The sequence below is a fragment of the Pteropus vampyrus genome, unplaced genomic scaffold (assembly GCF_000151845.1).
Source record: "Pteropus vampyrus isolate Shadow unplaced genomic scaffold, Pvam_2.0 Scaffold6, whole genome shotgun sequence".
Classification (NCBI taxonomy): domain Eukaryota; kingdom Metazoa; phylum Chordata; class Mammalia; order Chiroptera; family Pteropodidae; genus Pteropus; species Pteropus vampyrus.
This window is the reverse complement of record NW_011888787.1, coordinates 2,198,938-2,211,682: the sequence shown is the minus strand read 5'-3', so window position 1 is coordinate 2,211,682 and position 12,745 is coordinate 2,198,938. Positions and strand designations below refer to the sequence as shown.

Below are 12,745 nucleotides of genomic sequence, written 5' to 3'. Positions count from 1 at the left end.
TGCACACACTATCTGCCTGGTTTTCCTAGTCTTCATAAATACTAAACGTAATCACTAATTAAAGTTACTGACTTCTGGTGTAAAGATGCAGTGCTCTGTAGTAATATCAAATTCTGTCTCTGTAATTTCTTAGCCAAATGACCTTGAATCTATCTTTGTGACTCAGTTTTCTCATTTATAAAAATGGATCTAATAGTAAAACTTTTCAAAGGCTATTGCAAGGCTCTAATGAACAAATAAATCTAGAGTCATTTCGTAAATTGGAAGCTCCATGCAAAGGTAAAATATTAATATATGCAAAGGAAATATTCCAGTTTCCCTTAGAAAGTTCTGCAAAGTGAGTTAAAAGAGATTACTTCTGTAATTTTAAATTTGTATATGTCCCAAGGATCTTCCTTGGGCAGTTAGACTCTGTGCTTAGGCTGTTTGATTATTTTTCTTTCGTTTTTCGGAGTCCTTGGCCCATCCCACCAATCTAGCACATGAGCCTAATTCGGTTTTGCTCCATGCATCAGAGAGTTTTAAGACAGCTATTAAAACACCACATGGAAAAGCTTTGCAGGGAATTCTACTCCACAGAGAAACCACAGAAACCGCTACACACCTTAACTATCTCCCCACCCCCAAGAGTTGGTTAAATTATGGCTCCATTATGTTAGCACAATCCAACCAGTTTTACTGCTTGGAGCAAAATCTGAGGTCCAAAATGAACTTCAGAACATAAAAAGTAAGGCAAACCTCAAAAGGAAACAAGCTTCTTTGGGTTTTCAAACAAATATTACATATCAGAAGCATTCTTCTAACCAAAGAGACCAAGCAAAGCTAAGAGGAGTCCTGCTAATTGCTCCACAAAAGTAAAATTAGAATCAGGGACTCACCCAAAAGAAAGGAGAGCTCTTTTCATCATCAGATGTTAAAGGCTACAAGCTTTCATCAGCTCCTTCCTCAGACTAAGACCTTCCTGTGCCCGCCGTGAGTCCCTTCCATGTTGGGTTACTGACTTCCCATTAAAATTAAGATAGATTTTCAAGATTCAATATTATCTCCTCAGTTACCCGATTGTAGCCCTTTTCTTTTCTTTTCTTTTTTTTCTCTACCTTTCTTTCTCTAATTTAAATGTCATTTATCCAGGAAGCACTGTGGTGCAGTCTGTGAATGTGTAGAGCCTTGGCAATAGGCCTACCCAGAGGAAACAAAATAACCAACTAATATTCTTTCTAATGAGCCATCCGTCCCCATAGCTGCTACTTCACTAATTATGTCTCATGGACAACTCATTTTATTGCAGTTAACGCAAGTGTCCTCACTTATCATTTGTTCACTACAAGGACACTGATCAAGTTTAATTCCTACATCCATCTGGACTGAGTGCAGAATACCCAAGAATACTTCTGACTCTCCAAAATTCAATAAAATGTCCAAGAAATGCCAATATTTTGGTAACCAAATTATATCCTCCATAAGTCTCTAATACCAGGAAGTAGAACAAAAATTCTTTGTCTGAAAACCTGTTCTCATTTTTAGGTCTAAAACTATGGTCTCCAAATTAGGTTGCAGAAAAGAACAGGCATCGCAGGACAGCCGTGGGGCACTGTCAGGACCTCGAGATCCCTGGGATTGCATCGTGTCAGTGGGACCCTCCCTGGGGGGCCTCACAAGCCGTGAGGGTGCACCTAGAGCAAGTGGCGTGGGGGGAATCTGTGTCCTCCTCCCTCAGCTCAACAAAAGAGGAGCACTTTGACTCAACAGCACTTATTAAATTACTATGATTAAATGTCTATGATGTAACGAACAATAAAGGATACACAAAAATGACTAAGGAAGTTTGACAGTAAGCCAACAATGCTTATACTTCAAAATAAGTTCCTTAAAAGGCCTTTTCCTGTGCTGGCTACTTAGCATCAGTTGCTCTGACTGGCCCATCAAGGGAGTTAGGATATGAGGCTCTCCAGAGCTGGTTCTGTACAGCGACCTTGACTTTTCCAGGAATAGTTCCAGGAAAGCAAGAGGTTGTGGACACCTGTCTCTGAGTGAGAAAGTTGGGTTAAGACCCTCGAATCGACAAGTAAAGGGTAAAAAAAAATTGATCAAAATCCATCAGTGCTAGTGGGAGGGCCCAGTAGAGTTGGTGGTGGGTGTCTGAGGCAGGTCCTGAGATTTTCTCCCTAGCATGTTTGTAAATTTCTTCAGATTTCCTTTCAACTGTCACTGTTTTAGGGACAGTTTTCTTGGGAGGCAGAAGGAAGGTGAGGTGGGGAAGGAGGGAAGGTGTCACTGCAGCTAGGGAAGGAACTGTGCACGTCATCAGAAGCAATTAGAAGGTTGCCAGTAACCTTAGCAAGAGCAGTTCCATTGGAGTGAAACCACTTCCTGCTCATTCCTTCACCCCTACAATCCTACACACCCTCATAACTCACATATCTCCTCTACAATATGAACCTCGTTTAAGGACCATGTGACAAAATATTCCAAGTTAATGATTATGATAAATTTTAAGCCCTGGATGGTTATGGTTATTAATTTTCTCCAATTACACTGGTCCATGGAGTCTATTTATTGGTTACACCAGGGCAGTAATTCATTATAATTATTCTTCTCCTATTGATTTCCTAACATAGTCCTTACAATAGCCCTTTCAATGGTCCAATGAAAAGAGCACTGGATTTAGTATAGAAAACCCGATTATTGGTCCTGATTCCAACCACATGGTCTTGGAAAAACACTCAAGTACTCAGAACCGGGACTTTAACAAAATAATACAGCAGAGAGTCATTCGTTCATTCAACTGATATTTACCGAGGAGTTACTATATGTCAACCATTAAAATGGGCATTAGAAATAGGATGCATAGGCATAAGGTGTAATCACTACCCTTAAACATCATCAGCTGGGGAAGGAAACACACAAAGGTGAAAACAGACTGTAGGTACAAGCATTTCATAGCTATAAAGCCTAAAATCCATGACAGTGTTTGCTTTGAGGAGAGAAACGAGTGGGACAGGCGGTAGGGGCTCATGGACAAACTGTTCTCCATTTTTTTTACAGTGTATAATTTTTTAAAAAGACAGAAAATTAGCACTTGTCAATTTGTCATGATGGCACAAATGTGCTACTCTTTGTGCTCTTCTGCATGTAAAAAACTACTGGAAAAAAGTCTCTGCTCTCGAAAGCCCCAAGTCTAGTAGGGGAAATAGACGTACCAATGGTCGTAATGGACAGTGACAGGCATTTTTCTAGACTGCATCTCTCCCTGTGTCTTAGGCGAAGCCCCTGGGGAGATGCCACTTGGATAATGGTGGAAGGAGTCCTTCGTCTCGGTCTCCTGCTTGTGGCTTTCCATCTACGCAGCGGCCTCCCTCCCGCCTCAGAAGAGCAAGGCCTTCTTGCTTTAATTTCCTCCCCTTTTCACATTTTCATCTCACTACACCCTTCGCCCGTCTCTCGAGCTTGCTCCTTTTCTTGGGCTGAGGACAGGATTCCAATCCTCCTTCTTTTGTGCTGGAGTAAATGACCCACTTTTCTTTGACCTCTTTAACCACTTTCTTCCTTCAGTTCTCCTATCTTTCTCTCCAGTTTTCAATCCCTTCCTCCTCTTTCCCCTCTATCCTATTTCAAGCACACATAGCTATCCTCACTGAACCCCAGCCTCCCCACTACTTCTCACTGCTGGATGAGGCAGAAAGAAGGAAGGTTAGACAGCTGTTGATGTTAGAAATTATGAGAAGTACAAAAGGAACTAAAATAGGTAGGATAATAGGAATTGCTGACCAATTTGATATTAGAAGAGAAGATTCCAGGATGATTTCTAACGTCAGTGGATAGGATACTACCAGTTTTGAACATGCCGAGTTTGAAGAACATGTGTAACATCCATATGGAAATACATAAAAGAGTAATAATAATAATCATTACTATTATATTTATATCAAGCTAAATAGTATCCCACGTTCTTTCATATACTTTGTTTAATTTTCATACCACTCCAGTAATCATAGTAACACTACAAATTAGCATACTAATTACTTAGAGCTCCTCCCTCTCGAGTGCCTACTATTCCTCCATTTGGCAGTTATTCGAGCCCCTCCACATGTCAGCTTCTGGTGATATATCGGTGCACAAGACACATCCCTGCCTCCCTGGAGCTCACACTCGCGTGCAGGGGAGCAGACAGGGATGGGCTAAATGTGAAGCAGAAGGCCAGCAAATCAGGTAGGTGGATAGTAGGCTACGGTGTAGTTTCAGTAGGTGGCTGAGGGAGGAGAGGTTTGAACAGAATCCTACAAGAGGGGAGGGAGTGACTGTCATGGGAAGCGTCGTTCTGGGCAGAGGACACAGCGAGAGCTCAGGCTCTGAGTTGGCAGCGTGCTTCCTGATGGGTTTGAAGAGCAACAAAAAGGCCAGTGTGGTTACAAAGGATCAGGTGAAAGGGTGAGTCACTGGAGATACAGAGGAAGTCAGAGTGGTGGCAGAGCCCCTCCCCCACTCCAATCCCTCCCCCACACGGGGGTCTTACAAAACCTAAAGGCCAAAAGGCCGATGGAGCATTTGGATTTTACTCCATCTTCTGCATGAAAAGAACCACTGTGGCTGCCGTGTGGTGACAAGACTCTAGGGCAGCAGGAATGAGAGGGAAAGACTAAGTTCTGAAGCTCGTGAGCCACTACTCGTAGCGTAGGCAAGAGATGACAGTGGCTTGGATTAAGGTGTAGTGGTGGGTGGGTAAGGGGGTGCCAAGAGCATAGATTTTAGATACATTTCAAAGGTAGAACCAACAAGATTTACTACAAATTGACTATGGGGTGCAGAAAAAAGATAAAAACAATGAAGGTTTCTGGTCCTAGTGACTCTCTGGGTGAATGGTGACACCATCCAATGAGAAGGTGAAGACCTGGTGAATAGCAGGTTTGAAGGGGGAAATCAAGGTTTGGTTTGGCTGTGCTTAGTCCGAGATACTGTATGTTAGATGCCTTCAAATCCTCTCAACAATCTTTTTAATATCTGCAAGGGCGGTATGACCACTGTCCCCGTTTCATGGATACAAAAACTAAGGCTTTGAGATTTTCTTCAACTTAAGTTCTGAGGACCAATGGTCAGGGACTAATTCTGGAGCTCAAGAAGAGAAAACAGGCCAGGAGGCTGAGATGGTAAAACACACTCAACGAATTTAGTTCATCAGACCACTGTGTACTTATCACTATTCGGTGCTGTGGCCACGAGCAAGAGAATTAAAAATAACCTTTTGCTACTCTCCAGGAATTTGCAGAGATGTAGTAGATGGCATTAAAGATATCAATCACTGCAGTAGTTTAGGAAGGAAAAAAGTCAGGAGGGACAGAACGGTGTGACTTGAGCTCCTGTCTGGCAGACATAGGGAAGCATTTTAATGAGAAGAAGTTGGATGGAGGCAGTGAGATCTTCAGGCCAGGGAACTGCGTGGGGATAGTCAGTATGTGCCTGGGGTACCACAGAGTCCATTCAATTGCAGTAGAGGGAGATAAATAAAGATGAATGGGCAGAAAAAGGCCAAAGTAGGCAGGGCTGTGAAAGCCAGGCAGAACATCTTGGATTTTGTCCTTAGGTCACTGAGAGCCGATGATGGTGCCTATAGCTACAGCTGAAACGCGGTCAACGTTCACCGTTTCCTAACTAACATTTTCCTCAGATGTTGCCAAACTTATATTGGCAACACTTACATTTTACTTATATTTAATATTTTTCATTTGCAATAAAAATGATCACATATTACATTTAGGTAGATATTTTGACATGCTAATTCTCTGTGGTTCCAAACTCATTCAAATAATACATTTTTGTCAAAAAAGAGAAATTATAATGTGAGGTTATGAAAAGTCCATTTCCCTCTTAACATTCTTCCTAGCAACTCACTTGTTTTCATTGGCTTTTATTAAAACAACCTTTGTGTGAACTGGCAATTTGTTTTGTAAATATCAATGAAAGCATATTTCAGAAAATATAGTAATAAAAACCAACCCAATTTCAGAAATACGCTTGCTGCCAGACATCAGTCTTCAGCTTATGTTATAAGTATTTCCAGTAAGTCTTAAATACACATTAATATGAGAAATAGCTTACTGTTTAAGATCAAAAAAGCTGAAAAATCCTTCACTGCCTCAAAAATTGCTCAAGTAGTATCCAATAAAATGTGTTTCCCTTTTTGATAAACTACATTTGTAATGGTTTAAGCACTTCAATTCAATTGAACATTTTCCCCGTGACAACCTACTTAGGCTCAGTTTATCATTCTAGTATCTACATACCTTAGAATTTTGTTTATTTAAGAGATTTGGCATATTATCATTTCAGCAGTACCCACCTTGAACCCTCATCCAATTTCCAAACGTGTATAAGAATTGTAAGTTTTGTTCACGAGCACCAGGGTAACTCTATTGCTGTTTTTCATTGTGCACAACTCAGCTATTATCTTGGAGCTACATTTAATAACAGAAAAATATTATTTATTAACTGAAGTATAGTAAGGAGAGACCGCTAACTGTTGTAAAGGACTTTCACTTGAATGCCTCCCGGCTGGCAGACGAACTGTCTCTGAGAAATGAAATGGTATCTGTGTAGTTCTTTTCAGGGCACTGTCATGATCAACCTCTGTATCTGCTGCAATGTGCTTTTTTACATAAATGTTTTCTGCCCCTTCCTATTTTCTTAGAAAACATCTCCTTAGTCTAGTAACTGCCCTGGTTTCCTCAGTATAGATTTCTTCATATGTCAAGGTAAATCAGTGGATTAGTTTTGTATATGGTTTCAGTGTGGTACCATGTGCCTAGAACAACACTAGTGATTATGGCGTACGTATAAGGAGTATAAGATGTGATTTTGCTGTGAAGTAGCTCACTTTATACTTGTGCCCTACAAAAGATGAAATGATAGCAAGTAATTCCAGGCATTCCACGATGAAGTACTAAGTTGCAAGATAAAGCCTAGAGCCGAGGTAAGGGAAGATAAAAGAGGGTCTGGGTTGTTAGGCAAACTGACTGTAAGGTATGGTTTATGAGGGCCTCAAAACGTGGGTAGAACAAGGAGAGGGACGGGGGAAGTTCATCAAGCAAGGAGACTAACATGAGTGAAAGAGCAGGATGCAGGGGAGGAGCTCATTCACTAACGGATTATTAGATGCCAGGTGCTATAGAAATGTTTATGAAATGAAATAAATATCATCTAATCTTTGCAGCAAGCCTATAAGGTGGGTATCATTACCTCTAGCTAACAAAGGGAGAATAAGGCTCAGAGAAGGTAAAGAAAGTAGCTCTGGGTCACTCATTATACATTTCAACATCAGATTCAGTATCTAAGTCCACCCGGCCCCAGAACTGGACTTTCTGTAGCAGCTCACTGCCTCCTTCATGTGTCTATACTACAGTGAGGAGACTGCCTGCAGCAGTTCAATTTAATGGTTAGGTGGGACCATGTGAAAGGGGGATGAAGGAGCCAGGAGATTAAATTTTGAGATTACAGATGGTCACTGATAGTTTCTGAGCTGGGAATGGCCACGGTGTGAGCAGTGTCTAGGAAAGAGAAGTTGGCCATAGGTTTGATACGCAAGAATAGATAATTCTATAGTGAGTAGAAGTAATGGGCTCTTGTAACATTTGATGCAGGCCTGGGCTGGAATGAAGGCATGGGAACGGAGAAGAGATCGAAGTGAGAAAACTTTAAAGGAAAAATCAAGAGGACTTAGAGGCAGACTGAGTAACAAGACTAATGACTCATAGGTGAGCTTTAGTTTCTGTGAAAATTAGAGTGCCATTGACAGAATGTGGAAAGTTGAGAGGGAGAGGTGGTCTGAGGCTTTGAGGAGCCAAGTTTGGCAGGCACGGCCAGAGAAAGTGCAGTATACTTCCAGGTAGCAGAGTAAGTCATTTTTTGGAACTATTTTTGGAGAGAGGAAAATAATTTTTTCCTAATCAAGACACTCAATATTTCTATTTGCCTTACTTAAATAATCTCAGGAAAAAAAAAATTCAGAGAGTTGAATGTAAAAAGAAAATGCTACCTCCTGGCTCTCTTCTAAATGACTATGAGTCAGAAGATGAAAGACACAAGGAGAAAGTCTAGTTTCAGGTAAAATGAGCATACTTCCATATTTATTTACTGGTTTTAGGCAACACTTTGATTTTGAATTTAAGTTCTAATCAAATAACTATTCAACACACATTCTTTAAATAACTTATTCTTCTCTCACAATACCTACCTTCATAGCACTGTTTTCGGGTTTGAGATAAGACCGGCAATGTCATTTGAGCCTCTATATGTCAGGTGCTTGCACTATATCAGTGAGCAAGATAAATCCCTCCCCTCCTGAAGGGTTATACAGTTTTGTTTTTAAATTACAAGGTTTATATAAAATGCTATAATTATCGGATCATAACTTAATAGTTCTGTTAAGGAGAAAGGAAGGACTAGTGAGAAAATCTACAATCTGGTCCCTCGTGTGCTAAGTTATCACGTGTCTTTGGATCAGACCTTGGAACGTCCGGATCCTCAGGTTTACACAGGGGGCAGGTTGGCCCAGGAACTCTGGGGCGCTTTACCTCCGAGGGAGTATCGTAAAGGACAGCCCTACCGTGTGTGGCATCAGTTTATGTCTTTTATGCAAATATTATTACTTATTTGAAAAAGAGGAAACATACATTGAGAATGAAAAAATAGAAATTGGAAGCAAGACCTCATGCATCTCACTAAGTTCCTCAATAAATTATAGTAGCTTTTCCCAATATTTTAAAATATGTAGATTTTTTTCGTAGTTTTTTAAATACGAAATGTCCAGACCCTTAAGTTAGGGATTAGGGACCTGAACTCATCATTCCAAAATATAATTAGTGAATTGGAATAGTGAGGCTGGTGGGGCCAAGGGGTGTGTGGTTGCCATTAACTTTTTTTTCTGTGTTTTTCTCTCTCTCTTTTTTCTTTGTGTGTGTGTGCGTGCTTGTGTGTGTGTGTGTGTGTGTGTGCGCGCGCGCGCGTGTGTGCATGTGTGTTTTCTGTGGTCACAGTAAACAAATGTTAATAATTGTTATGCCAATAGTTGGTCTCACAAGTTCTGGCTGCCTGTTTGCTACACATAAAATGAAACTTTAAATGAAAAACAAATGGAAAGAAATAAGCATCCTCAGATAATCTGAAAATATAAAAATATTTAACAATTAAAATTAGCAAAATCCCAAAGCAAACTCCACCTGTGTTATATCTAAATCAACCTAAACAAACTTTTGGAGAATCCTGCAATTCTGAAGAAGACATCTGGGGACAAAAGTCCATACCTCAAAGAAAAAAAAGTTTTGTATCTGGTATCCGGCTTCTAAATATCCTCTACGCTGCTTATCTTAGTTTCTTTAATAAAAACAAACAAACGAACAAACAAAAATATCCTCTATGCTGGTATCACGCTATCACTTAAAATAGATAACATTGTAAGATCTTTTTGTCCCCATGTTGACATAAAAGTTCTTACCATAACACAAAATCCCAACTGAAACATACTGCTCAGTCATTTTGAAGCCGTGTGACATTACTTAGAGACAGGCCTTTGGCAATACGTAAGCTTCTCGAGGGAATAGCTACACTGTTTGAACAATTCTAAAAATGTTTTAAATTGTCACGTACAAAGCTTCTAGTAATCTCCCCCTTCCCAGCATCGCATGCCATATATCGAGCCTGGAAGAAATGGAAAAATAAGAATTACAAAATCTCTTAGACCACGGTGACGTCAGCAAGATGGCAGACCACGAAGCTCTAGGCCCTCTGCCCCCCACGGAAACATTAGAAAAATAACTGCAGACTGACTAAAATAGCTATAGGAGCTTTGAAACAAGTCAAAGATCTAAAGCAACCAAGCGAATGCCCAACCCCAAAAAGGTACATTCAATATGCTCTGAAAACTTGTGGAATTTTTACTCTTCCTTGCCTCATCCTTTCTCCATTCAATGAAGAAAGGACGTTCTTTACAACAACTGGTGCTGGGAAAACTGGATATTCACATGCACAAATAAAGTTGAACCCTTACCTCACACCATTTACAAAAATTAACTCAAAACATATCAAAGATCTAAATGTAAGACATAAAACTAAAAAACTCTTAGAAGAAAACATGAGGGGAAAGCTTCATGACTTGGGTTTGGCAATGATTTCTTAGATATGACACCAAGTGCACTAAAAAATTGACAACTATTCTAGCCTGAGAGGACAGACCAACACAGTGAGAAAAGGTAAATTAACTAAAACTAAATTGTGAACTTGTTTATTCTCTTTAAAGTCTAGTATAGCTCAGCATGAGCATGAGTTCAAAACTACTATTGGTTTGGATTTCTTAATCAGTTCATTCTAAACACTGGCTAATGAAAGATTGGCAGGTAGACCTCCCTCTCTTTCACCCACATACACAGTAGCACACACACACTCATCCACACACTGGAGCACAAATCTGCATATGAGTAGCAACTGTGTGGAAAGAAACTCTGAGAACTGAAGCAATAACCTTTTTTGAGCACCCACTATGTGCAGAGCACTTTGCTAAGCCCTATGAATAAGGAATTCACACATCTACAGTCACTTTACCCCAAATTCAGTCTGTTACACTGGTGGTTAGGGCATGTCTCTGGGCATTGGACTGCTGAGTTAATCTGGAAATTTTCCTCTTGGATCTGACATGAAACCAAAATGAGAAAAAAATATGGGAGGAGGTGGAGGGCAGTTGTCCTCCCCCTGCAATAAAAAACCATGTATTCCAACAAACTGAAGAAGTTTGCTCTTGGTAGTTGAAACTACATATTACTTGGAGTTCAAATTCTTTCTATTAATATATAAGATTTATTGAAATTATATTGTTTGAGCAGGAGCAAGAAAGCTGAATATTATTTCAGGTTTTTGAGCCATAAGGAAAAATAGTGCCTTTAGGTTTTCCATTCAACCAGGAAAATTATAGCTTCATATTTGCAACACTGAAGCTAATGCAGTGTCAGCACCTCTGTCAGACTCCACTGTTCGGCAGTTTATAACTCAAGCAGAGACATTCGCTCCAAGCCCAAACCTGGCCTACACGATCTCAAAGCGAATGGAGGAAAAATTCTTTTGGCTAGCACTGAATTATAAAAGCAAAGAGAGGGTGCTTTTACAGAGTGTTTGGAAAACATCTTTGAGAATTTGAGAATATGACAGGGAATTACTGAGCTGACATCCTTCATTCCTAAAGTTATAGAAATAATCAAAAATTACATGATGTCATGTCAGCATCAGCAGTATCTTAACTACCTTCATGCAGTTCTTCATCAAGTAGAATTCCATATCAGACAGAATTACTGTTCACAGAGAAAAACAATTATAGTGGGAAATAAGGACAAGTAGGTAGCAATTTCTCACGAGGGTGTTCTCACCACTGGTGTTTAGCTGTATTTTTCCTTTAAGCGTTAACTCTCTAGTGCACTGTATGCACACATACAAAATTTTTTTCCAGTTTTTAAAGTACATTAGAATGGAAGAGTGGAATTCCCCAAATCAACCTTCCTCCTTCCAAAAGTTATCGTGGGCTTAGATACAACTGTGTGTTGAAGGGGTGACTGGGCTGCCCAACTCATTAGGTGTGAGTGGGGTGAGGAGCTAGTCAGTCCTAGGATGCGGTACAATTTGAAGTCACTGTGGCAGGTGCATTACAGATTGCCCGGTGCCTCTGTGGCATCCTATGCATGAGTCTAGCTGCCAGCCCCTCACCACTCAGACCTCCTACTATGGTACCTTCAAAATACGTCAAATCTTCGATTTGGTATCGATGTGGCATCAAGAAATTACACAAGAAAGTCATCCTTTCCTGAAGAAGGCTCACTTGTATTAAATACCTTGTTATCTTAGGCTCTCCCTGTTTTCAGCCAGCATTTACTGAAACCTTTCTCTGGGCCAGGCTACAAGTGATTTCGAAGAGATTTCTATCCTCCAGGAGAGTCAGGAGGAAGGGAACGGTTCACACAGACAACTCCAGGATGACTTCACTGAAAAGGATCGTGAGTGACAGAAGGATACCTTCTCTCTTTCCCACCACGCATCTGTCAACCATTTGAAATCGCACTGACTCCCCCGCTCCTAGCCTCGCACCCATCTCCCTTTTTCCCCTCAACTCTCGCTCTCAAGCACTCTCTGGGTCGTTTTGCGAGTGGAATGACCAGGCCCTGGACAGAGGGACCAAAGAGTTTTAGGAGGGGGCACTGGTTGCGTCTGGGAGGGAGGACGAGCCTGGCGGCGTGGCCTGGGGAGTCCGGCCGGGCTCTGGCACTGCCGGGGACAGAGAGGACTTACGGGGCTCTGGGCTCACCTGATTGAAGTGTGCAGCGATAAGCGACGGTTCCCATATCTTAGAACTGGTGCCCGCCGTCCCGCCTTTCTCCTTCTTGGGTGCCATGCAAAGGACGGGAGGAGCATTGGCCTCTAAACTGGGCTCAGGCCCAGACTGAGCGTCCCCGATGCCATGGTAACCGAAGCCACGCCCAGTTCCTGACCAAATTCGGTTCCCCTCCCCCAAACCTGTTCTCAATCCTCCGGTCAACTGCTTTCGTCACCACAGCAACCGAGTTTCCCAGCTAGCGGCAACTCCGGGGCGGGACTCCTAGGCCCTGGTTAAACCCTAGGGTTTTGCAGCTGAACTATGCAAGAGGAGAGGATGAGGCCGGCCTCAAGCTGGTTGGGCTACTTTCTTTATTCACTTGGGCCCCTCCGCTTCCTCCTGGAG

General features: G+C 41.4%; 1 protein-coding gene across 1 annotated transcript in view; it reads right to left on the bottom strand.

Annotated features, from left to right (window-relative positions):
• SPAG17 (sperm associated antigen 17) overlaps positions 1-12,418 on the bottom strand; it is a 162,099-nt gene extending 149,681 nt beyond the window's left edge. The window contains exon 1 of the mRNA XM_011368749.1: positions 12,332-12,418. Coding sequence (XP_011367051.1) covers positions 12,332-12,418 — 87 coding nt within the window. The remainder of the gene's footprint in view (positions 1-12,331) is intronic.
• Between the last annotated feature and the right edge of the window lie 327 nt (positions 12,419-12,745).